Genomic DNA, 25,501 nt, shown 5'->3' with positions numbered 1-25,501 from the left:
CATGTTTAAGAGAAGCTTTTTATTTTTTTTACAATGTTAACTATTTTTACATAGATAAACAGGATAAGAAGCTTGTGCCAAGAGTCCAGAATTACCTTAGTAGCCTTAACCCATTTCTGGAACAATCGAATTCAGCTTTACAAAAGGATTAAACACAGAAATATTAACATGATTTACAATCCTTAGATATCATACAGTGGAAATTAGACACGATATAGAAAGCCCAAAGTTTGAGAAGAAATTACCTGGATTTCTTTAAATATGTTGCAGCTTCAGAAATGACATCCATCAAACCTTCTAAGAATTTACTTGGAAATATTTCTAACACTACTTACTTAAAATTCCAAATACATTTTCATCAAATTAATATCAGTGCCTTTTATATAACATTGGGTAACTTGCTTGCAGGACACAAGTGAAAGAATGCTACACAGCTACTATCCAATGGATTTCTGGATGCTTAATGTGACATGATAGAATCCCTACAGTGCAAAAAGAGGCCATTCGGCTCATTGAGTCTGCACTGACTACAAACCCACCCAGATCCTATCCCATGACCCCACACATTTACCCTCCTAATGCCCCTAAACTAAGGGACAACTTATTATGGCCAATCCACCTAACCCGCACATCTTTGGACTCTGGGAGGAAACTAGAGCACTCAGAGGGAACCCACGCAGACAAGGGGAGAATGTGCAAACTCCACGCAGACAGTGACCCAAGCCGGGAATCGAACTCTGGTCCCTGGCGTTGTGAGGCAGCAGTGCTAACCACTGTGCCACTGCTGGTACAGTTACAACAGACTATGGAGGTACGAAGCTGCAATGTAATTTATTTTCCTGTAACAAAGTTGGACACAAAGAAAGACAAGCAGATTGGCACTAAACCAATTAGGATGGGTTGCTGACTTACTTGGTCTTTGAGTTTTTTTTGGTTGACCTGCCTCCTAACTAAGCTATCTCCCTGAAGGTGTAGGGCAGTGGGCAAATCATTGCCAAGGATGATTGGCAAAGAGAGCTGAGATTTGCCTGCTTCAACAGAGGCAATTCAAAGAGTGGGGGTTCGGAGGTAGCTGTGTATGTCCTCCAAATCATAAAAATCAAGGTAAATTCAAGACAGGAGTGAGGAATAAGCTTTTTTAAAGAAAAAGCACAGCGACTAAAGACTTGATACAAAATGTTTGGGTACAGAATATCATGGGTTAACACCAACAATTTAAACGTTAGTGTATTCGCTGATACTGTGATGGATGTTGGATTTTACTGAACACCAACAAAAAGAATGGAGGAAGATAAACAGCACAATAGTATCAGCAACTCATGAAGATGTGGAGGTATTGTGGGTAGCCCATCAGAATGGGATCAGAAAGTTTCACTCATACTTGATGACTGAAACAAGGAATACACAAATTGGTGCAAAGGGTATGCGAGAGAGAAAAACAGATTTCCAAATTATTTTGGATGAGATTCCGGCCTAAGTGGTAATTACACAGAGGTTCTGGAAGAGAAGACATCAGCTGCCTCCTTCCTATTCCTACCTTCTGGAAAATGGAAAAATTAAACTTCAGAAGTGAAACATCGATATTTTAAAAAATGAAAGTCATTACCATTGGATAATTAGCTAGGTTTCATTCTTCTGTTGCCCTCAAATCATTTCAAATCACCATCAGATTTCAAAGCATCGCACAGATAGGAAGAAATCTGGTTTTCTCTTAATATCACAGTGGATAAGTTTATCATTCATAACTCTAAACAAAGTGCAGCTCCATGGCTTCAGATTCCAGTTATTTCCTGAACAAAGTAGTAGACATTCAGTAGTTTCCCTTCATCTCTCTCCCCATGAACTGACACAAACTTACTGTAAACTCCAAATTCAATACTTTGCTGTGGTTTCGCTCTTCCTCCTCATGAGGATTTTGAGGTTCAGCAAGGTGCAGATCCACAGGCCGCCAACACACCACTCGACAGGGCATTGTTGGGAACCCAATCCCCACCAAATACATTTTCAGCAGGGCTCAATGGATACATTCAAGTTCCAGCATCTTGGGGAAATTTTCCTTTTCCCTCAGCCAGGATACAGAGGCCAATTACAGCAACTCATTCAGCCACCCAGTTAAGATCAGCAAACTTGTCATATAACCAGGAGTCGAGCAGAGAGCACTCTGGTGTCTTAAGTGACGTGCAGCCTGTAACAACCAAGTCATTGAAAGGTGCATCATCCATCTCTTTAGACTGCCAGCAAGTTTAATGGGGGGAAACTGCAGTCACATGCACTGACAAGTCATTACTCTATCAGTAAGGTGGTCAAAAGCATGGACATGCACTTTAAACAATATCATATGACCATTTAGACCAACTCATTAAAATGGGGGAAAAAAACTAAGTTTGTCAGTCAGTTGGAAACTGAATACAATTTCATTAATTTTGATGGAATGCTCAATAGTTTTCACTGTGTTTTACTATTAAGCTGACAGAAACCTGCTTCCCCCACTGTGATAAAACTGAAAAATGGCTCCACTTATAACTCAGATGTTCTGAATGTGTCAGATAACCACTCTATGTTGCTTAATCTGCATATTATTGGAAAGCAATTTTACAGGAGAAGTGCAAACGTAGGCAATTAGTTTCCTGCATTATATCAGTCTTAGCTCTATTCATAAAACAACATTTGTGGGGTCCAATTAGAAAATTTAAACGATCCAAATGGGCCTGAATCCCTAGTGACAAATCAAGGCCAATTAACATACTGCATCCCACTAATTTGACAAAGTTTAAATCAAAACATAGCCTATTTCATAATCAGCATTTTAAAAGCAACCTCACACCTTACTCCACAATTCCAAAGTATGCAGGCAAGCATCAATATTTTGAAGTAATTTGGACGTTGAGTCCAACAGGGTTAACGCACATCAATAAGCTATCTGATGGAAATGAAGGCTTTTTATTGCCGTTTCCTGGTTAGGCTGAAAGAGGGAACACGTAGTTCCGACAAATTAAACGCAAGTATTAAACCTCAAACTAGAATGAAAAGCTAGGGGTTCAAATCCCCTGAGCCATGAGCCATTTGACTGCACCCACTCTCAATTACATCATGGAGTTTACATTCAGTTTGAGGCTGACATTAGAAAGAAAGCACAACAAAACAGCATGGGTGTTGCATCACCTTTTTTCCCCCTTAAAGGCGGCAGAGGGGAATGGTGAGGGAGGCAGGGAGAGAGGATGGCAAGTGGACTGGAACAAAGCCCTGTACCATCTTGCTGGGTCAGAGGGGCCCCAGAGCAACCAGCAGTCAAGACTGCTCTCTACTGTTCAGCTGAAAATGCGCTTGTAACAAGCAGGTGGCAAAAACATAGATGGAAAAAAAAGTGGGTAGTGTTGTTTGGTACAGTCCTTGCATTCCAAAAAAAACTGCGATTGTTTATTCACATTTAATGGGATATTGTGTTTTTTTAAGCATTGAACTAAACATTCAGATAGGGTTATCTGTACCCTAGCCATTGTGATGCATATTGCACAAAATTACAGAGATTATATGATAGTTAGGATTAAACGGCAACAAAGCTGGTCTTTAACAGGCTGTAACATTTTTAGTTAATCCAAAGCATTCCCTCTCCAAACCTGAAAAACATTCCTCTAAAGGGCTCACATCGAATCAAATTGGCTAGCATCTCAAAAACAGGTTCACCAAAGGTGGAGTTCCAAACAGAACACTCAAGAAACACTGTCACGAGAAACTGGTTTCTTTCTACTCAGTCAGGCGGCAGTCATGTGCTGAAATCTCAACTGTCATCAAACTACAATGAAGAAATTAATGAGGCCCAGCTCTGCTTGTTTGATACCAGAGTTCCCGAGAGAGACAGAGAGAGAGAGAGAGAGACACACCCGAAACAAGATAATTTAGGTGCAGATTAGCAAGAGCCTAGTCTTGGGAGACACTTACTGCAAACCAATCAGATTATTCTGGCCAGCTACAGAACTGATCAGCCCTTCAATTTTTAAGTTTGTTAAGCAGGCCCCTCACAATCTGTATAGTTTTAAATAAAAATGCCAACTCCTAGGGGCTAACTCACGCAGGGTTATAATTCCACGGGCCTCTTGACAAAGTGACCATCCTTATATAGGACTGAAAATTGTAAATACCTGCAGGTGGAGGAGATTCAGACCATGCTCCCATCCAAAGGCCACACATGCATTATCAAGTGTGGGATTTTTACGGATTAACAATTTGGAACCCGGATTGAAGTTTCCCTCCTCACCACGAGGTCAGAGGTCAATTATTTAACTCACATGGATTAGCTAATTGGGACTTTCCAATTCCAGCAGGAACATGCATTATCAGACCAACTGGGATGATCTAACGCCAAGCTTAAAACTGGAAACTCAGTGATTACTTAAACTCAAACTGATGTTAAAACTTACAATTGGCAGGTTTTAACAAAAAAAGAAACTATGCTTGATATCCTATATACATAATTTATAATGATTGATAAATTGTGAAAATATATTACAAATATATCCTATCTTAAGAACAGGTTTTGTTAAAATAAGACAACTGAGTTTCCTCACCTCTCTCATTCCAATGTTCTCTCACCCTATCCTGAATGTAATGACTTTTATGGGAGTATTTCCACCAGCTCCAGTCCTCACCCAAGCAGTTGCACTTCACAGGAGCTTAGACAGTGGGAGTTTAGGGACAATTCAAGTATGGAGGGCATCAAAACGGGACTGTTTGGTCCCCAACAGATCTTAATGCACCCTCCCCCCACTGCCGCCACCACATTCACTTTCCAGCACGATTCACAGAATACTGATCAAGAGCAGGATTGTGGGTGAATTGCCCCTTCTTATCTGAGAGCACTTAGATAATTGCTAAATATAACCATCACCCCACGCTGAGATTAGTAAAGTCAGCAGAAACCAATTGTTGCAGATAGCAACTTCCGGTCTGTATGATTCAGTACTATACTCTTATATGCTATCTTTTAAACAGGTGGGAGCAGGAAAAGGACATTGAGCTCACTGAATTGTAGAAAGAGTATACATTAATTTACAGAATAGATGCTGATGGGAGGAATTTAAATTCTGCATTGAAAGCAGGTGCTGGTCGTTCATCTCAGGCTGGAGGTTATAAATAGTTGAACTGCACTCAGGCCTTTCTTATTTTTGTTTCAAGTTGGAACAGACCAGATCTTCCCAAAGGGAGAATAGACAAACTTAACAAAATAATTGGGAGTCACAAGCAACTTCTCAAATTAACATGTGCCAAAGTCCTCCAACAATCTGGGGGGCAGGGGGGGATCTGAAACTGATCATTCCTTCACACCTCTGCCTTTCTTCAAACGATCATCCCATTCTGGGGTAAAGCCCCCTGGATGTCAACTGTTTTAACAGGCAATGCACCTGTGGGTCTACACTGTGTTTGCAGAAGTTTCTCCAAGCTAAATTTTGTCCTCAGCAAAATGCACACACTTATCAGCAGAATCACACAAGATGGCAATCAGAAACAGTAAGTTTGGCCAAGGCCTTTCCTCGCTGCTCCCAGCTGAAATTATCTAAAGCAAATTAGATAATAAACAGAATCTTGAAATACACAAATAATTGCTGGAGGTGATTCTGGAGACATGCTTTCCCAGGTAAGAAGAGTTATAAACTTGTCCTCTTCTACAGAAGCACAAAGCTCCTCTAAATGAAATTCACTTAAATTTTTTGCTTGGATGTCAACGTGGATTGTAATGAATGAACACTAGATGTTCTAAATTAGGAATAGGGATGAAAGACTAAGAAGTGTCAGAGGAATACCAATTCAATTAAAATGACTCTCCCAAATTTCGTGGGGCCATTTTAAAACTCACCATCCAGGGATCATTAGGAAGGCTCTTGGAAGTAAAATTTTTTCACAATGGATATATAAAGTGAACATTTATGGGCAAAAGAGAATATGAAGATGGTCTATAGTTAATCCTGGTCCTACACAGTCACTGAAAAGTTACTTCTGAATGTGACAATTGTTTTAAAGAATGTTCATTCTGCCCTTTCCCATTTCAGAAACTTATACAAATCTCATTTGCAAAGTGTCCCATACTGCTGATAGTTTTCGAACCCATCAACTAACAAGATACAAAGTTGAAACGAAGTGTGGTCTGGGGTGCAAGTTGTCCAGACTGAGTGCGGCAGCTGGATATGGGCAGGGGTGGTGGGGGGAGTGTCACTTTAAAATGCCCTCAGAAGTTATTTGCAAAGCTGCACTGGCAAAAAAGGTAGCAAATGGGCAAACTCAACCTCTAACTAAAGATGACATTATTATACATCAGCCCTTCCTGAATCAGAGGTGTCAGCACACATACCATAAAAATATTTCCCAATCAAGCTCTATAAAACTAGAGCTATGATTGATCTACACATCTCATTCCTTTAAAAATATAGGGCAAAAGCCTCTGTTTTCTAACTACCCTTTATACAGAGGAGGAAGAATATATCTGGGATTATGAGCACTACTGGTACAAGGTGTTTTAAGAGACTGTTTTAAAAAAAATCAATAAAAGGTGCAATGGTAGAGTAGACATCTGTTCACCAAACAGTAGCCTGCACCTATCTTTCAAGTAACAACAGTGCTGGAAAAAACATTTCAATAGGAATTTGTCATGTGGTAAGGACTCCCTGAATTTCAATCCACTTGCTCAAATTAATATTGACGTGAACTTAAAATTAACCTGAAAATGAAATATGAATACATCTTTCGGAAAAGACTGAATTTGGGAGCAGGTGGTGGGGAGAGAGGAGACTGCTGCAACGGGCCATGAGAACACAGAATGTGGTACAAGTGGAAAGCAAAAAGGAAGTGGTGGGGGGGAATGGTGGTAACAAGACAGGAGGGGAACGCACAATCTGGAGTTGTTTCTTAGCTCATCAATGAAACATGCAGCCGGTTGGTTAACAAGATTTCCAGCCCTGCTTCAGCGCCAATTATAAGACGTTATTAATTCCAGGAAGCCCTCTCCCGACCATCTCCAAATCATCAACAGTAGCCAACTGTATTCCTATGTGTAAGTGGGGGATCAGCTTGGCTGCTCCTTCACATACAACACAAATGAACACACTACAGTTTTAAACTATTTATCACAGCACATTAATTCTATTTAAGCATGTACAATTTCCTCATTATATTAGGTTCTTCAGCTTGTAAATACAGAATGACAAAGCCAAGACAAAAGCTTTTCAGCCATTCCCCACAGGGTCTCTAACACAAACAGACAGTCTTGACATGTCTGGATAAACAGATGTCTACTGGAAAGTAAAGCACAAGAAATGAAATACATTCCTCCTTTACAGAATCCCTTAAACGACAGCACAATACACTTTCCTGACAAGATTATTATACAGTAGTTACTCTTGTCCAAATCCTTCAGTTTCTTCAATTGCAAATAAGAGTTTTTCCTTCAGCTGATCAAAGCTCTTGTATGGCGGCAGATCCAGACGATTAAAACTATAGGGAAAGATGTTCAAAAAAAAAATCAGAACCAAAATAGTATCCCTTGAAATTAAGTTCAATTACTCATTGCAGTGCTCATCCATTAGTGACTTCAACCACAAGTCAAAATTATAATTACAAAAGAGCTGGCATTGTTTTCTGTGGAAGAATCCTCTTCATTCCCCTCCCCGCCCCCGTTATTTTATTCTTGGATCCAACTGCTCTCTGCTATAAGCTACACTCCTTCACTTTTATTGAGTTTTTCTCAAGTACCACCTCACTGCTGTCCCACTCAATTTGACTTAAAGAAGAGTATGTGCGAGAGACCATGAATTTATGCGCACAAGCAAGTTTCTCGGAGCTCACTATAGGTGCTCTCATGCAGCACTGCACTGTTGATTGTATTTTGGGATAGCAAGTGACAGCCACAACTTTCGCTGTCAGACATTGCTTTTTGTGGGCACGTTGAACTCTGCTCGACAACACAAACCCAAATTCCAAATGATTTACTCAAGCTGGCATAAAGCAGGCATTTGTAGACATGTGGGGGCAGCAAGGTGGCACAGTGGTTAGCCATGATGTGGAGATGCTGGTGTTGGACTGGGGTAAGCACAGTAAGGAGTCTCTTAACGCCAGGTTAAAGTACAACAGGTTTATTTGGTAGCAAACGCCACTAGCTTTCAGCTCTTTGCCCCTTCGTCAGATGAGTGGGGAGTTCTGATCACAAACAGGGCATTTGACATAAATAAGATGGAAGGCCAAAAGAGGGTAAAAAGGACTCTAGACAAAGAAATTCCTGCAGTTGTACTTATCTCCAGTCATCACAAAAGACCAGGAAAGAGTTATATTGGACTTGAAACGTTAACTCTGCTTCTCTCCCCACAGATGTTGCCAGATCAGCTGAGTTTTTCCAATACTTTGCTTTTTTATATACAAAAGAGTTGGTTTTGTTTTCTAAAAAAACCTTTTCCCCTTTACTAAATAGGAGACAAAATGTTCCACCTTAAATAGACAAAATAAGATGATTTTTATCAGAATTTGGGAGAAGTTTAATTAAAAAAGTGTTCCATGGTTTTTCCATCGGAGCAAAGGATTTAGAAGCAGTACGCCATTCAGCCCTTAGAGTCTATTCTGCTTTCCAATAAAATCATGGCTGATGTGGGTGCATGTGGTTAACTCTACCTTCCCATCTGTCCCCCATAACCTTTGACTCACTTATCTACCAAACTCTGCCTTGAATAAATTCCAGCCTCCACTGCTATCTGGGGAAGAAAATTCCAGACTAATGATCTGCTGAAAGGAATATGGCAGATCCTGTTCTTAAACCGTGCCGCCTAGCTCTAGTCTCTCCATACCTATCCTATCAAGATCCTTCAGAATCTTATATGATTCAGTAAGGTCATCTCTCGTTTTCCTAAACTCCAATGGGTATATGCCCAACGTGGCTTTACAAGATAAGACCCTCATCGTAGGAATGAGTCAAGTGAGCCTTCACTGAACAGTTTTTAAACACAATTATATATATTTTTTCCAAATAAGGAGACCAAAACTGCATACAGTATTCCAGATGTGGTCTCACCAAGGCCCTGTACAGCTGCAGTAAAACTTTTCTACTTTAATATTCCATTCCTCTTGCAATAAATGCCAACATTCCATTTGCCTTGCTAAGATGGAGAAGTGATCACACAGAGCAGTACAAGATATTAAACAGTACCGAGAAAGTAAATCCAGATGAATGCTTCAAAATAAACTGAGAGGATACAACAAGAGACTGCATGCTTGGACTTGCAAGTGGCAAATTTAGGGCAGGTGATTAGAAATTCTCATACAGAGTGGAATGGAGGTCCAGGAAGAGAAATTGAGGCAAAGAAAGCCTGGAATCATACAAGAAACAACTGGGTGCAGTGATCAGGCAGTGTCTTTAAGGATGAGGTTTTCTAATCAATTTGTGAAATTGTTTTGGGTTGGAAGGATATTGCACTGTCACTCCAAGGTGTAGACTGTGAAACATTCACTGCCTCCTAGTGAGGCAGTGATTTTAAATGGGTCGGAGTAAAGAGTGTTAAATTTCACGCTCATGAAAGTTTTAGCTTACCTGGGAAACTGATATGGAAAAGAATGTTTCCCTTGCCAGCACTGAATTTAAAGTTAAAGGGTTGAGAAATATAAAGCACAGAAAAATGTATTTGTACCATCAAAAAATATCAAAGGGGCATTTTAAAATGCTCAACTCACCAGGTATGGCTTCTTGGCAGCCAGTTTTCCTTCCCTACTTTTTCAACACAGAATTTCTGTGGGCCATTGCTCCCTACATCAAAACAAAGGAATTACCAGTTAGCATTTTTCAATTCAGTGATTATCAAGAACATACATTTATATAGCACCTTTAACATAATGTCCCAAAGATGCTTTACAAGCATTATAAAAGAAAAAAATTGAAACAATCACATCAGGAGACCAGTGACCGATATCTGGGGTAGGCTTAAATAAGAAAGAGGTACAGAAATTTAGGGAAAAAAAATCAAGGGTTTATCGTTTTGGCAGTTGAGGGCTATCCCAACTTAAAATGTAAGATACATGGTCAGCTGTGATTATCCTGCTCAGACTCAGATGAGAAACAACCGCTTGGGCTATTGACTGATTGGGGGGTATTTGGCACCCAGCATGGTGGTACAGTGGCTAGCACTGCTGCCTCACAGCACCAGGGACACAGGTTCGATTCTCGGCTTGGGTCACTGCCCGTGTGGAGTTTGCACATTCTTCCCGTGTCTGTGTGGGTTTCCTCCAGGTGCTCACACTGTCCACAGATGTGCAGATTAGGTTGATTGGCTGAGATAAATTGCCCTTTAGTGTCAGGGGGATTAGCTGCTGGTGCAGGCTTGATGGGCCAAATGGCCTCTTTCTGCACCATAGGGATTCTATATCAAACTGCCCAATGGCAACTGAAATCAAGACCTTGAGGACAGCGTAGGAAAGTGAGAAAATGAGAAGGATAAAAGGAGGAAAACTGTAGGTGGCCCACTTTGCCACCAGCTACAATTCCACACACTCCATTTGCCTGAAACCGCCAATGTAAGCAAAGCTGCCAACGTTTCTCATCCCCCATTTTCCCCAGTGAAAGAAATTGACAGACAAGCTTGTGGAAATTAATCCAGAGGCAGTTACAATGTAATAAACACACATGTAAATGAGGAAGGGCACGAAGCCAAAAGTTTAATGTTTGCGTCTGCTTTGGCAGAACTTAAGAATAATTTGTGCTATTTAAGAACTAGCAAACTGTGCGTGCACATTTTACACCACTGCTGGGACACTTGATTGCTCTTCACGTCTGACAAATTTGATACTTGAATGAGAGATTCAACACTGATAGCCACTTTTGAAAGAAAAGCTCATTTTAAAAGCAAAATCTATTCACTGTGGTTACGATCTGAATAAGTCCCGGAAATTAGTTTTATGGTCAGCATTTCTGTGCACGTGGGACGTGGCTGTCAATGACAAGATCAGCATTTATTACCCATTCCTAATTGCTCAAGGTGGTGTTGGTGAGTCACATCCATGAACTGCTGTAGTCAGTGTGGCAAAAGTACACTCACTATGCTGTTTGGTACAGATCCACGATTTTGGCCCAGCAAACTCATCTCTCAGACCATCTTGGCCAATTTGAGTGGTCCAGTCTATAGGAAGATTGATGTCCCCCATAACTATTCCATCACCTTTGTCACAAGTTCCAATAATTTTCATTAAGCAACAAATGATTGGAGCTGGCAATAAAGACAATAAAATATTGGGAAGACAGAAGCCATTATTTTCAGGTCCTGCTCCAAATTTTGTTCCCTAGAGAGCCAATTCCATCCCTCACCCTCGCAACAACCTGAGTTGAGCCAGTCTGTTTGCAACTTTGGAGTTACATCATGTTTGTGCCATCAAGACCATCCATTTCCAAGTGAGAGAGACCTCTTGCTTCTTTCAGAATGCATCAGCCACTATATGCTTTTCCCTATCTTAGCTCCTCCCCTTAAGCACATGACCCTGTCAATCAAGTAAAACCTTACTCAGACCCCAGGGGAAAAACAAAAACAAACAAAAATGCACTAATTCAGATAAACACAAACACATCCCTAGCTAAAATCAATCATTAGCCGCATTCACAGCGTGAGAGCTGCTTGATGCCTGGAGAAGTTGGCACTGTATAAAACAGAGCTGAACTTTAAACATAACTCTTACAAGAAACACAATATAAAAACATTTCTTGAAAGGGCAGTATCACACTGTTTACAGAGAAAATTCAAAGGAAACATTTAACCCCCCCATCTCGAAGTTGTACACTGTCCTGGCTTGGAGATACATCACATATGATGCTGAGAAATATATTTATATCATGGAGATAAGTTTAGAATTCAGATTTGTTCTGAGGGTAGTGATTTGTGTTGGAAAACGTTTAAGTTAATAGCTGGGAGAATAAGGTAAGTACTCATTTTAGACATGAAGTGTTTGTTTAAGCAGAACAAAGGCATTTGTGTTTACTTAGGATTTAGCCCACCAACCACTCGCCTCGGGGTTTCAGAGTAGAATTTTGATCAGGTTAACTGGGAGAGGCTAAGCTTGCAGAAAAGTAGTATTTTCATTGTAAAATATAATGAGTTGATGCCTGGGTTGACAGAAGGAAGCAGTGGCTCTCTCTTTCTTTGAGAAGAACTCACTGACAATTCCAGGACCGTTAACCCAAATCAAGCAAGTATGCCTGTGTTTTGCTAACCGATTTTGAAAAGGTTTAAGACTATAAAGCAAACATTCCTTGACTGGAACTCAGTTCAGCAGTGAAGACTTGTATCGTGGCACGTCTAAATATTGTTCAATTGTGGAAGGTTAAGCTAGTTCACCTGTTAACAAAGAACAAAGAAAATTACAGCACAGGAATAGGCTCTTTTGGCCCAAGTATGCACTGACTATGCTGCCCACCTAAACTAAAACCTCCTACCCTTCCAGGGACCATATCCCTCTATTCACATCCTATTCATGTAATTGTCCAGACATCCCTTAAAACTCACTAGCCTGTCTGCTTCCATTACCTCCTCCGGCAGTGAGTTCCAGGCACCCACCACTCTCTGTTATACTTAGTGTGTTGTTAAATAACATTTGTTTTGATAAAAGCTCCCTGGTGTGTCAGTCGAATTGTGCTTAGACACATCTTATTCTCACACTAATGCCAAAATATAAAATTGTTATAGTCTGGCTTCGTAATGTACGTTGAGGTTTCAGATCTGGTACCCTAACAAAAACTGGAGTCTTGGTTTCGGGATTTAAGTTGTATTACTGGTGAGTTATAGAAGGGAGGTGTTGCAAGTAGTGCATCGAGTTCCAGTAAGAGGTCATTTAAGAGTAAGGAAAATTCAAGCAAAAATACAACAATACTTTTATTGACCTGGACTGTGAAAAGATGTCATACGTTTCAGATAATGGAAAAACCTCAAGCAGTAATCATTGTGGCATTTATGAGGATCCTAATTGATTGCATGGAATGCCTGTCCTAATCCTTCATCATTGCTGAGTCAAAATCCTGGAACTTCACACCTAACAGAACCTTGCGATCACCTTCATCACACGGACTGCAGTGTTCCCAAGCAGTTCACAAGCTTGTCAAGCTTCCATATTCCATCTGTACTGATCTCTAATCCAGAATTTCATTGCAAATTCTTTGCTTGAGTTAACAACAAACAGAGAAAGCGTACTGCAGGGTGGCTTGAATTTCAGTTCCACGTAATGCCTTGTGCATAAAACTTAGATTTGATTCTCTTCAGTTAAGCAAATGGTATTTTCCTACTTGATGCTGTCTATTCTTTCAAGAGTTAAAGATATTTGAATGTTTGGTTATCAAAAACAAAAAGGTCTAGGATCACTTTATAGGCTAGCTGAGATAAAGCTGGTAGATTTCTTCTCTAAATGGACATTAATGAACCAGCTTGACTGTTGTATGATTATTTTGCTTTGCTATTCCATTCTCACTTGAAACCAGTTGCTCTTTTCAGCACGGGATCGCTAACAGCAACCAGAAGCTGGAAATGTGGTAGGTTCTCCAACCCTCCAAACAGCAAAACCATCATCAAACACAGGTATATCAATGTGGTGTACTTACTTACTAAGCTTGGCAGGGACACTCATCTCCCATAAGATTTTAAAACCAGATATTGAAAACATGCCTGAAAATGGTCAATGAATGCTTGCAGAACAAACAAGCAACTTGAATGAACAAATTCCTCACTATTATTTTCAGCTATGTGGTTTCGACCACGACTTACCCATGAGATCAGCAAAACCACCAACCGGTAAACGGCATGTTCCAGTGACAAACTGCAGCAAACGCATTCGCTTCTCATTGTCCATTTCTTTCACAACCTAAAAGAACAGTGTCATTACGTTGAAATAGATAATCACAAGAAACAATTTGTGCAATGCACATACTACTTTACCAGTTTACTTGCCATTTCTGTAAAAATGTAAGGCCATTGGAAATTTATAAAACTTATCTAGCACATATATCAAATCCAATTTTGTAACAAGGAACATCATTCCCTTAATAGTTTCTTATTTATTCTTGGGATTTGGTCTGACCTCATTTATCAAATTCAAAATCGTGTCTGACTAACCTGCTGGAGTTTCTTTGTTGACACAACCAAAGTAATCTAGCTGTACTATTTTGAGAGAGGTCTGAGTGTAGTGGAACCTGGGGCTGCACATTCAAATTCTGAAAAATGGGAGGATAAACTGAGGGTGGCACGGTGACACAGTGGTTAGCACTGCTGCCTCACACAGCCAGAGACCTGGGTTCGATTCCTGGCTTGGGTCACTTTGTGTGGAGTTTATACATTCTCCGTGTCTGTTTGGGTTTCCTCCCACAGTCCAAAAGATGTGTTGGTTAGGTGAATTGGCCATGCTAAATTCTCCCTCAGTGCACCTGAACAGGCGCCGAAATATGGCAACTAGGGGATTTTCACAGCAACTTCATCACAGTGTAAATGTAAGCCTACTTGTGACAAATAAATAAACTTTAAACTGGTAAGGTAATTAAGAAAGTGCGTGGAATGTCAGTCTTTCCAAAGCACATTGGACACGACAACAAAGGAAGCCATGATAAATCTTGACAAATCACCGGTTAGGCCTCAATTGGAGTACTGTGTACACTTCTGGCATCATATTAAAGGGAAGATGTTAAGAGTACTTAGGAGATTTACTAACACGATACCAGAAAAGAGGAACTTGAGTTACGTGGAGTGTTGGAGAAACAGGAATTTGTTCTTCTTACAGCAAGGAAAGTTAAGGGGAGATATCAGAAAATAAATTTAAAATTGAGGGCTTTGACGGAGCAAAAAGGGAAAGTAAAAATCCTTTCTTAAGTAGGTTGATAACTATGAGTCCTGGATTTAAACTAATTGGCAAAAGAACAAAAAGTGAAATTAGGAGCAATTATTTTACACCATGCTACAATGATCTAGAATTGACCAGTTGAAAGGGGCAGGGGTAGAAATCAGATTCCTTCTGAACTTCCAAAAGCCAATTGGACATATACATAGAAGAGAGAATTTGGCCCTTTGAGGCTGCTCTGCCATCACGGTTGATCATCCAACTCAACAGCCTAATCATGCTTTTTCCCCATAAACTTAATCCCATTCACCCCAAGTGCTATATCCAGCCGCCTCTTGAATATGGAGTATGTGATGAAGACAAATTTGCAAGTTATGAGAAGAAAGCTGGAATGCAGCATCAAAGTGAACAGCTCTTTCAACTCAGCAAAGGCATTTTGAATGGCTTCTTTGCATTCTCTAAGATTGGATAAACAGAATATTTATTTCCAAAGCTTAGTAACCCAGGTGACATTAAAAGTATCTAATGTGGGGCTAGAATGACATGTAGGATGCACCAGGTAGCAGATGGCAGGATTCCTTTCCTGAAGTACAAGAGACCCAGCGAAGGCACCTCATAAGGAAAGTATATTGATATACTGCCTGACGCTACTGAGTTATGGCACTCAATTATTTATAACAAAACAGCTACAGAGCTTGTGAGAAATTTCTGTAGTAAGAACACTTGAGCACAACAATGTGAAGAATACAGAGCCCACGACATACCTGCCAAAACCACACCACCTGTTTGCTGTTCCGGGTATAGTTACGATAGATTGCATTTCTCTGCCAATCATTTAAGTCTATCTCTTGCATTCCACAAAGAAGTACCTGTAAACATTTGAGTAAAATCAAGAATTCCTTAGCCCAAGGCCACAGAGCAAAAGAATACAGGCAACATAAGAAAACACAGTCTTCTTGCAGATGTAATATCTCATATGAATAATCTGTAGAGCTGCTTCATGCCACTTTCCAAATGAAGGGGGTGGGGTGGTGGGAGAGGACTTCCTCCACAAATACTGATACAAAACATCCCCAACTTGTCCTCCCATGAATCTTCTTGGCACAAGAAATGATATAGGGGCGATTCGGAAAGGCAAATTTGAATATCCGACAAGGCCAAGTTTAAGACTGATGGCATGGTGAAGAAATTCAAATGCTGTCATCAGATTAAATGCTCAGAAATGAAGTTCAGGTCAAGCGGGTTCAGATGTTGGTGTAAACATAGGAAATGGATTTTTTAAAAATTTAATTTGAAGAAAAAGATTCTACCATTCTTAAAAGCAACAAAAAATGTGGCACTCTTCTAAAACGCATGAAACATTTGAAGAATAAATATAGGTGTACAAACAAATCACAACTCTAAGAATTCAACTGATCAGAGTTTAACATAGACTGTTATGGAAAACAGATATTCTAGAATGAATGACTGCCTTTAGAGTCAACATTGAATCAAAGATGGAAAGTGACAACACAGATTAGATTCAGTAGATGCTAGTTATACAAAGCCCATCGCCAGTCAACGGCCTTCACTTGATCCATGCTTCAACAGAACTCTCCTCTTCAAGCCAGGATAGAAAAAAAAATGGGTAACCACAGGTAATTTGCCACCAGCAAATTAAACACACAAATGAAACTAAAAGCACTCAAACTACAATACCTCCAATTCTTTGGCATCGAATGACTGGAGATAGTGCAGAGGAAGCACTTCATTAAATCCCTCCAAGAATGCCTGCGTCTGTTCTTCAACACCTCGTGATAGTCTCCACTCAGCAACAAGCCTATACAGTTCAAACCATTTGATTAAATTAATTTTAAAACAAGTAGCTGTTTCCAGCAAGTTTACAGTACATTACTTTCTCATTACGAGTTGCCCAATTTTAAGTTGTTTCAATTTAACGTCAGCTAGTCAATGGGACAGGTGTTCACATTAAACATTGGGAATTTTGTTTTAACATTGTTTTGTGCCAGGTGTGACTTCTTATATGTTTAAACCTATTGGCATCATTTTGGAGCAATCTTTACCTTCCTACTTCCTTTCCTGGCTGACTCCCCCTCTAGCCCTCAACCAACCTTCCCTCTCACTGTTTCTCCAGCTTGGGGCTTTCCTCCATGACTGGGCAACTCAAAGCTGCTCTTACTCGAAAGCTGCTTTTCATTCCACTCGTTGCTCGTCTTGCTCAGTGAGGAAGATGAGAAAAGAGAGTTGCAGCAAATGGGAAAGATGGCTAATGACTGGGAGGGTGGGGGAGCACGATACGCAATGAGTGGGAGGTTCAGCGAGCACGATCGGTGGTTACTGGGTGGGATGCGGAGTGGGAGAAGTGGAATTGAAGGATTAGCAAATTAAAGGTAGGAAGGGCACTTTTCTTTTTAATTTTATTCATTTATAAATGTAGGAAATTTGCAACATACTGTACTTCAACTTACAAGGTGTAAAGTTTTAATTTATTTTTCTGAGAAATTTCTTACAGACCCCAACTACAATTTTTACATTGGTTGGAACAGGAAAAATCTGATTTGTTTAACATCATTTGATTTAATAGTTGCATTTCTTAGGACAACTTCAACAGAAGAGAAATCAGTATCCTATTCTTACAATCTACACTGTATCTGTAGTATTAGCAAATATCATTTAGATATTTAGCAAGTGCAGCATAGCAAAATGGAGTCACTTGGAATGTGGTAAAATGAATTTAGGTATAAAATGCTGAACTATAACTCGCAGTTGAAGACATTCACTTCATCTTACCCGATATATTCCTCTTTGTTTTCCTCAGTCACTAGTATATTGTTGCCATCAGGTTTCAGTTCATGGGTCTGTATTTCACCCAGGATTTCCTTGTCAACTGCAAAATACATTTCCAGACCACATTCTTCTAGGTTGTTCTCCCTAGAAAGACATTAAAAATAACAATTACAAAAACAAAATCAAATGCGGGTCTAGTCTATTTGCAATGCAAATTGCTTAAAGTGAACCAAACAAAACCAAGAAGCTAATTTAAATATTGAGAACGTTCACAGTGAAGGAGGTGGAGAATATTGATTATGTAAATTTCTGATCTTAGCTAGAACACGGTTACATTATTGTAGGATGATGAATACAATACTGCAGTAAAGTTAGAAGATAGGTTTATAAATTAACTCTCCTTTGTTAGTGTTGAGCAGGTCACACCCAGTGCAATAACACTATAGCCAAGCCAGTAATCAATCTGGAACTGATTAACAGATGGCAATACAAGCTTGCTGTGTAAAGACAGCAGGGGAAAAAACAAGGCTGGTATTGTATTCAGATTCTGCTTTCTCCCCTATCGCAAGTAGTAAACATTTCACCAAGCTACCAGCTTTGAACAATTGGCTGAATACAATAAAATGGCCAGTCAAGCTTAAGGAACCATGCAGGCTAATACCCTAAGTTAGTAAGATACCATGTGAATCCATGTATTTTCAAAATGAGGAATGCAAGAGCTGAAAATAATATTCTTCCACTTGTAGCAGTCAGATAGCATTTGGTACAACTATGTTACAACAGTTAAGATACTGCTCAAACTCAGAAAAGCACCTCTTACTCAACTTCTATACCATTGCTTTGCCTACCGATTGTGTAATGGGTCAAGTACAGTTACTATACCAACAATTGTATCTCAACATTTCTGTATTCTGACATCATTGGGTTTTTCAGTTCTTGGGTTTGTATTTCACCTAAAATTTCCTTGTCAACTGAAAAATATATTCCCAGACCTCATTCTTTTAGGTTCTTCTCCCGGGAAAGACATTGCTAAAAATGGCTCAGCTACACTTGTGGCCTAGTTCTCTTCTGAGGAACCAGGATTCCAAGGAAATAGAATCAGATTTCTCAATATTGAAAGGATAAACCTGCTCTGTTTTGCCTTTTCATTCATTTGAATGTCTAAGACAATTCATTAATTTGTGCCTAAGCTCCCACTGATATGGTACTGATCAACATACAGGAATACAATACATAGGAAAGCAACCAAAGGTACCCAACAGCTTTGATAATTGGATGCCTTAAAGACTGGCCCAGAACTTTCAACCTGTAGTGGTTGAAATCAATGGTAAAATAAGCTATGCTTATGCCCAACATTCCTTCACTTGTGCTGGAGAAAACAAAGTGACAAAAAGAGGAGGAAATCCAGTTTTGCAAACAATGCTAATGATGCAGCTCTAAGGGGTTTGCGGCAATGTTCCCCATAAGCTGTGCACAACAACTCAGAAGGTACCACTCTGGCCACTCAAGTTTCTCCCTTTCAGATAGCATGTACAGCCATACAGAATATAAAGGTACTGTGCATTCAAATCAACAGGGCGGATGCAGCAATGAAAAATTTAGAAGGCACAAAAGTTTGAGGTTATGTATCCTTGGAAAATATTAGATTTTTACATTAAAATTATGCACACTGATTTATTTTAAGCATTTTATACTTCACAATTAGAAAGTTTTTAATCTGGATTTGGATTTTCAACAGACCAAACTATTTTCCCAAAAGCTACATGAACAATTATTCTCCTACATCACACCCCGGCTCAGCTTAGAGGTATTCTATCTGCCTGTTGCCTAACGTACTTCCCTAAATCCAGTTTAAGGAAACAGCACTTCAAGGAAAAGGGCAGCCTATAAAAGTTTATAAAATTAAAAGGGGTATGATTAGGGTGAACAGTTGGAAGCATTTTCCCCCAAGGCAGAAATGACAATTAGAAGGGGGCACAAGTTCAAGATAAGGTGGGGGAAGGGTTCAGTGGAATGTGCAGGGTAAGTTTTTTCATAGAGGGTGACGGGGCCTGGAATGCACTGCCAAGTGAGGTGTTTGAGGCAATTATGTTAGCCACATTTAAGACTTATCTGGATACACATGAACAGATGGGGAATAGAGAGAAATAAGCAGTTGGTCTAGACAAGATAACATGATCGATGCATGTTTGGAAGGCTGAAGGGCCTGTTCCTGTTCTTTGAAAGGTCAGAATCATCGTCAACAGCACAATGAATGCACCAAAGACAGGGGACCAGAGGCCAATTCTATCAGCAGCTAATTTGCAGAGGAACAAAACTGAGGAGTGGGGTCTAGAATGGATTGATCATAAGCCAACCCCAAAATGTTGATTGTTCCAGGGATTTAAAAACATGACAACTACATGCCAGTTCAGGTAGTTGGATTGTAAACTTTTATAGGAAGTAATTTCAAAAAAGGAAATACACAGCTTCCTCATATCTGAGGGGAATTAAGCTTTATAAAAGGAGGTAACCCAAAGGGGAAGGGGTGTTTTGTTTGCCAGGTTAAACGGACTAATTCTGTCTCGTGCATGAAGCATGTTAATATGCTACGTGACTACTTTATTTATTTACAGAGTCATTAATAGTTAAAGTTTGCAATCAACACTGAAAATATTAAAATACAAACCTTATCCAAATGAGGGAGTTGTAAAATTCTGGATCAATTGATTCCAAGTCTTTGGTTATGATGGGTTTGCTCAGCATACGTTTGTAAAATGGGAGTGAAAATCCAGTGTCAATGAATTTCCCATGAAACAGAGCCTGTCATGGGAAGGAAATGCAAAGTGAAAACTATAATTAATTTATAGAAGTAATCACACGAAGAAACTGCTTTCACTGTTGATACAGAGCACATGAGTACATTAAGCAGAACTGAACCCTTTGGGCAGTTCACGTTGTATTGAAAGGTACAAACCATCATTCATGCACGCTGAGATTTGTAATTAATTTCTAGTCAATGTTCACTGGAGTGAGGTGACAATGAGGCAGAAACATAAAACAAGGGCTTGCAAAGGCAAGTTGGTCTGCAGCTGTAGTGTTAAGTATCTTAGTTATCACTGGAAATATCAGGAAAGTCCTGACGCTCATATTAAGAGTCAGATTTTGCTGGTGGCATTACCAATATACCTATAGCATTGAAAATGTAAAAATGGACTATAGTATAATTTTATACAGTATTTAGATAGATTCTTGTCAGGCAAGGCAATCAAAGGTTATTGATGTCGAAGGGGAATGGGGAACTCAACACAAACAGATTAGCCATGATTTTACCGAATGGCAGAGCAGGCTTCTGCTCCTACTTCGTATGCAAGACATTAACTTGTGAAATCCCTGCGCACAATTTATTATGCTTCAGGTTTCGATACGCTTTCTATTTTTGCCTTTAACAGGGATTTCATTATTTTTCCTACCACAAATGTTAATCTGACTGGTGTAGCACCCATCTTAAAGATGGGCATTACAATAACTATCTACTGGCACTCCAACACAACACAGTTCCTAACAAATGTTATTAAATGTGTAAACGTGTTGCCGCTATCCCTTCCCTGGATTATTTCAAGATGTGCAGATGTAATAATAACATAGCCTCTGAATCGATGAATTTTTAAAAATTTTGAATGCAGATGTATAATTTCTATTCAAACTCAAATGTGTCTCCCAGGTCAATACAAAACTAAGTACATATTTAACATTTCTGCCACTTCATCACCACCTACAGCAATCTACACGTAACCGCTGTAAAGCTTGTTAGGTAGGCTAAGTTTTTAGTTACCATTTCAATATGATTCTTGAGTGTCATACACTATACTGCGCAAAACTAAATCAATGACAAGATTAAGTAAAATGTAGGATTTGTCATCCAACCAGTTTTTAAAAAACTGTATACAGGACTTAAAAAGAACAATAACGTTAAGGCTCAAGTAACTCCTGGAACGTACCATGGCTATGAACCGACCTATGAACCGGAAGTACTTCAGATGGTCTGGGTTGATGTAAGATGCTGGGTTTATTTGCAAGCAATAATTTTCCTTCCCAGCATACTCAAAGAGGCAATACATGGGGTTCAAAACTTCATGGGAAAGTAGAAAGAACCATTCTCTATTAAAAAAATATGGATATTAGATACACCGATAGCAGACTTCAGTCATTCTCAACATACAATCTGGCTCATTATTAAAGCCACACCATTTCCAAGTCATCTGTGTTGGACAAATAGAGTTGGTGCTTGACCAAGACAATGTAGCACTCTAAGCTTCAATAAATATTCCACTACAGCTGTGAAGCATTCACTGCGAGGTTTTCAAATTGTGCCATGGGGTGAATACACACCTTTATTCCCTTAATTTATAAGTGACAGAATATTTCAGCTTGGGATTGGTTATTTGTACAGTTGGAACATTTGCTCATCACGGTTCATTAGTTTCAATAACTCACAGCTTACTCTTTTTCCCATCACCAATTTTCTAATACCTTCTACCTGACAGCACTGATTTCTTACTGAGGTAGAATTCCAGGGCATGCTATGGTATCATGCCTAAGTGGCTACTCTCCCTCTGTGATGCTGGACATTGAAGGCTGACAGACTAACTGGGAACTGTAGTTTATCACTGCAACACCAATTTATGTCCGATCTTATTGAATGGCGGGGCAGGCTTGAAGGACTAGATGGCCTACTCCTGCTCCTATTTCTTATGTTCTTATGTAAAGTGAATACTTGTATCATAGGTTGCAGAACAGCAGTGGTGTGAGATCTTAACTTTCCTGATCCTAAGATCAGCTAATCCAGCACAGGTTGGGGATTGAACCAGGAATCTTTCTGGTCTATATGTCTATGAGTTACTGATTATATAGATTGCGAAGCAGGGAGAATTAATGAATTTCATTCTTATGCTTATTTTTGTAACCAGCTAGTGCCTCTTCCACCAGTATGCCAGCTACCAGGTAGCCTTGGTTAGCAAGAGCCTGGTTGAGATTGGCAACACAACTCCATTGAGTTGATTAGGGACCAAAAAAGAATTCTGGTGGAGACAGAGGGCTTGGCTCAGGTACTAAAGGATTACCTGTATCTGTCTTCATCAAAGAGGATGCTGCACAATAAAGCGGGTGATAGAAGAATATTTGCATCAGATAGAAATAGATAAAAGTTGGTAGCATATAACATAAGAAAGTCATCTGGTCTAAATAAGATGCACCCTAGAGTCCTATGTGATACAAGATTCAAAATTGTTCTGGTCACAATCTCCAATCTTCCTTAGAAAAGGGAAGAGGATGGTTGAGTTAGACGTCACATTTGTGTACATAAGGTTGGGGGGCAGCGGGGAGGTGGAGGAGAAGGGATCCAAAAGCTAAAATCAATTGAGAGTTTGAGGCCATTGCACTGACGTATATTAATAATCTGGACTCGGGTATACAAGGTATATTTTCAAAGTCTGCAAGTGAGACAAAACTTGAAAATATGGTAAACAATGAGGAAGGTAGTAAAAAGGCCATGAGGGCACAGGGTGATAAAATGGGAAGACACAGCAGGTAAGATTGAAGATGACAAAATTAACTAGATTATAATTTAGAGGGGTTACAAAAACAAATATACTTGGGGCTGTACAAAGGTTTGAAAGTGACAGGACCAATTGATAACACTGTTAAATAAGTGTACAAGATCCTTGGCTTTAGTAATAGGGAAACCAAGTACAAATGTAAACATCTTTGCAATAAGTAAAAGTAAGTTTTAACCTTGTTAAAACACAGGTTAGGCTTCAGCTAGAGAAATATGTTCAACTCTGGGAATCACACTTCAGAAAACACGTCAAAGCCTTAAAGGGTGCAGAGGAGATTTACCAAAACATTGTCAGCGATGAAAGACTTCGATTTGTGGAAAGATGAGAGGACTTCTGTTCTACTTTGAGCAGAAAAGGTTATGGGGGATTAGATAGAGATTATGAACCTCAAAATTATGAAGGGTTTTGAAAGAGTAAATACAGAAGTGGTGGAAGGGTCACTAACCAAAGTTACTCTGATGTAAGCTGATTACAAAAAACCAGAGGAAAAGCATGAAGAACAAACATTTTACTCAGCGAACTGCGATGATCTGGAATTCACTGCATGAGGGCGGTGGAAGCACTTTCAATGACAACTTCCAAAAAAGAACGGGTTAAACACCTGGAAGGCGGGGGAGAACTGTGGGGGCAGAGACAAAGAGGTGAGTGGCCTAATTCTATAAACTCGCTCAAAGATCCAGCACAGGCACTTTAGGCTGAATGGCCTCCTTTTGTGCTACATCATTCTATATCAACTGAGCACCATGATTGTTAATTTGAACCAGCTTGAGTGTCTAATGGAGATACTTGCCTTGCCACACCTCCATAATCTAAACCTTCCTCTCCTGGAAAAATAATCCACAATCGTCTTCGCAAATCCTGAGGGTTGAAGCTCATAATCTGAAACACAAAGTGGAAGCCAACAAGCAAACATTTTTAGTTAGCCGGAGTTTGTCACAGACAAAGTAGTTCACCAGCATGCTTCCAACAATATTTAACTGCATTGAGCAACAACCAGGACTGAATTCTTGCACCTACTATTAACAGGTCAAGAAATCATAAAGACAATTGTCTTGTGATTTCTTGCCAATAAGTTATTCGCAGGCTCAAGTCAATTTTTCTGAATTTAAATTCCATGCTAACTGAATCTAAATTCCATGCTGAATTGGCCATGCTAAATTGACCCGACTGTCAGGAAATTAGTGGGGTTAACATGTGGGGTTACAGGGATAGAACCTGGGTGAGATTGGTGGTTGGGCTGAATGGCTTCCTTCTGCACTGTTGGGATTCTATGAAAATGCATTTATAAATTGGGGGTCACCTTAATGAGTTTTGACTCCACTCCCTATGGTTCATTTAATGCCTTTCCTTCACTCCTACCTAAACCACAAAGATCTCCCGCCTTTGGGTCTCTACCTACTGAAAGGGAAGAAATATGTATCAACAATATTTTAAGGTTCAGCTGTCTTCAGAGTCAGAGGTTTACAGCACGGAAAAAGGCCCTTTAGCCCAACTTGTCCACACCACCCTTTTTTTAAAAAAAAACCCCGAAGTTAATCCCAATTGCCTGCATTGGCCCATAGCCCTCTATACCCATCATACCCATGTAACTAAATATTTTTTAAAAGATAAAATTGTACCCACCTCTGCTACTACCTCTGGCAGCTTGTTCCAAACACTCCCCACCCTGTGTGAAAAAACTGCCCTTCTGGATACTTTTGTATCTCTCCCCTCTCACCTTAAACCTATGCCCTCTAGTTTTAGGCTCCCCTATCTTTGGGAAAAGATATTGACTATCTACCTTGTGTGTGTCCCTCATTATTTGACAGACCTCTATAAGGTCACCCCGCAGACTCGTAAGCTCTACAGAAAAAAAGTCCCAGTCTATTCAGCCTCTCCTTATAACTCAATCTATCAAGTCCCAGTAGCATCCTAGTAAATCTTTTCTGCACTCTTCAGTTTAATAATATACTTTCTATAATAGCGTGACCAGAATTGCACACAGTATTCCAAGTGTGGCCTTACCAATTTCTTGTACAACAAGACATCCCAGCTTCTATATTCAATGTTCTGACTGATGAAACCAAGCATTCCGAATGCCTTCTTCACCTTTGCCCACTTTCAAGGAGCTCTGAACGTGTACCCCTAGATCTCTGTTCTGTAACTCTCCCCAACACCCTACCATTAACTGAGTAAGTCCTGCCCTGGTTCAATCTAACAAAATGCATCACCTTGCATTTGTCTAAATTAAACTCCATCTGCTATTCGTCCTGTAGAGGGAAATACAAATAAAAGATGAATAAACTTGTGGC

General features: G+C 39.7%; 1 protein-coding gene across 1 annotated transcript in view; it reads right to left on the bottom strand.

Moving 5' to 3' along the window:
• LOC145353813 (E3 ubiquitin-protein ligase Itchy-like) overlaps nucleotides 1-25,501 on the bottom strand; it is an 85,665-nt gene continuing 60,164 nt past the window's right edge. Inside the window, exons 17-25 of the mRNA XM_080204641.1 lie at nucleotides 24,001-24,089; nucleotides 21,594-21,753; nucleotides 20,282-20,415; nucleotides 17,617-17,757; nucleotides 16,525-16,645; nucleotides 15,591-15,695; nucleotides 13,764-13,860; nucleotides 9,703-9,775; nucleotides 1-7,482 (exon numbers count right to left, since the gene is read on the bottom strand). Coding sequence (XP_080060767.1) covers nucleotides 7,383-7,482; nucleotides 9,703-9,775; nucleotides 13,764-13,860; nucleotides 15,591-15,695; nucleotides 16,525-16,645; nucleotides 17,617-17,757; nucleotides 20,282-20,415; nucleotides 21,594-21,753; nucleotides 24,001-24,089 — 1,020 coding nt within the window. The 3' untranslated portion in view covers nucleotides 1-7,382. The remainder of the gene's footprint in view (nucleotides 7,483-9,702; nucleotides 9,776-13,763; nucleotides 13,861-15,590; nucleotides 15,696-16,524; nucleotides 16,646-17,616; nucleotides 17,758-20,281; nucleotides 20,416-21,593; nucleotides 21,754-24,000; nucleotides 24,090-25,501) is intronic.

Source organism: Carcharhinus amblyrhynchos, chromosome 16 (genome assembly GCF_965287045.1).
Source record: "Carcharhinus amblyrhynchos chromosome 16, sCarAmb.v2.hapA, whole genome shotgun sequence".
In the NCBI taxonomy this organism is placed as follows: domain Eukaryota; kingdom Metazoa; phylum Chordata; class Chondrichthyes; order Carcharhiniformes; family Carcharhinidae; genus Carcharhinus; species Carcharhinus amblyrhynchos.
Note: the sequence above shows the minus strand (reverse complement) of the source record. Positions and strands in the feature narration are given on the sequence as shown.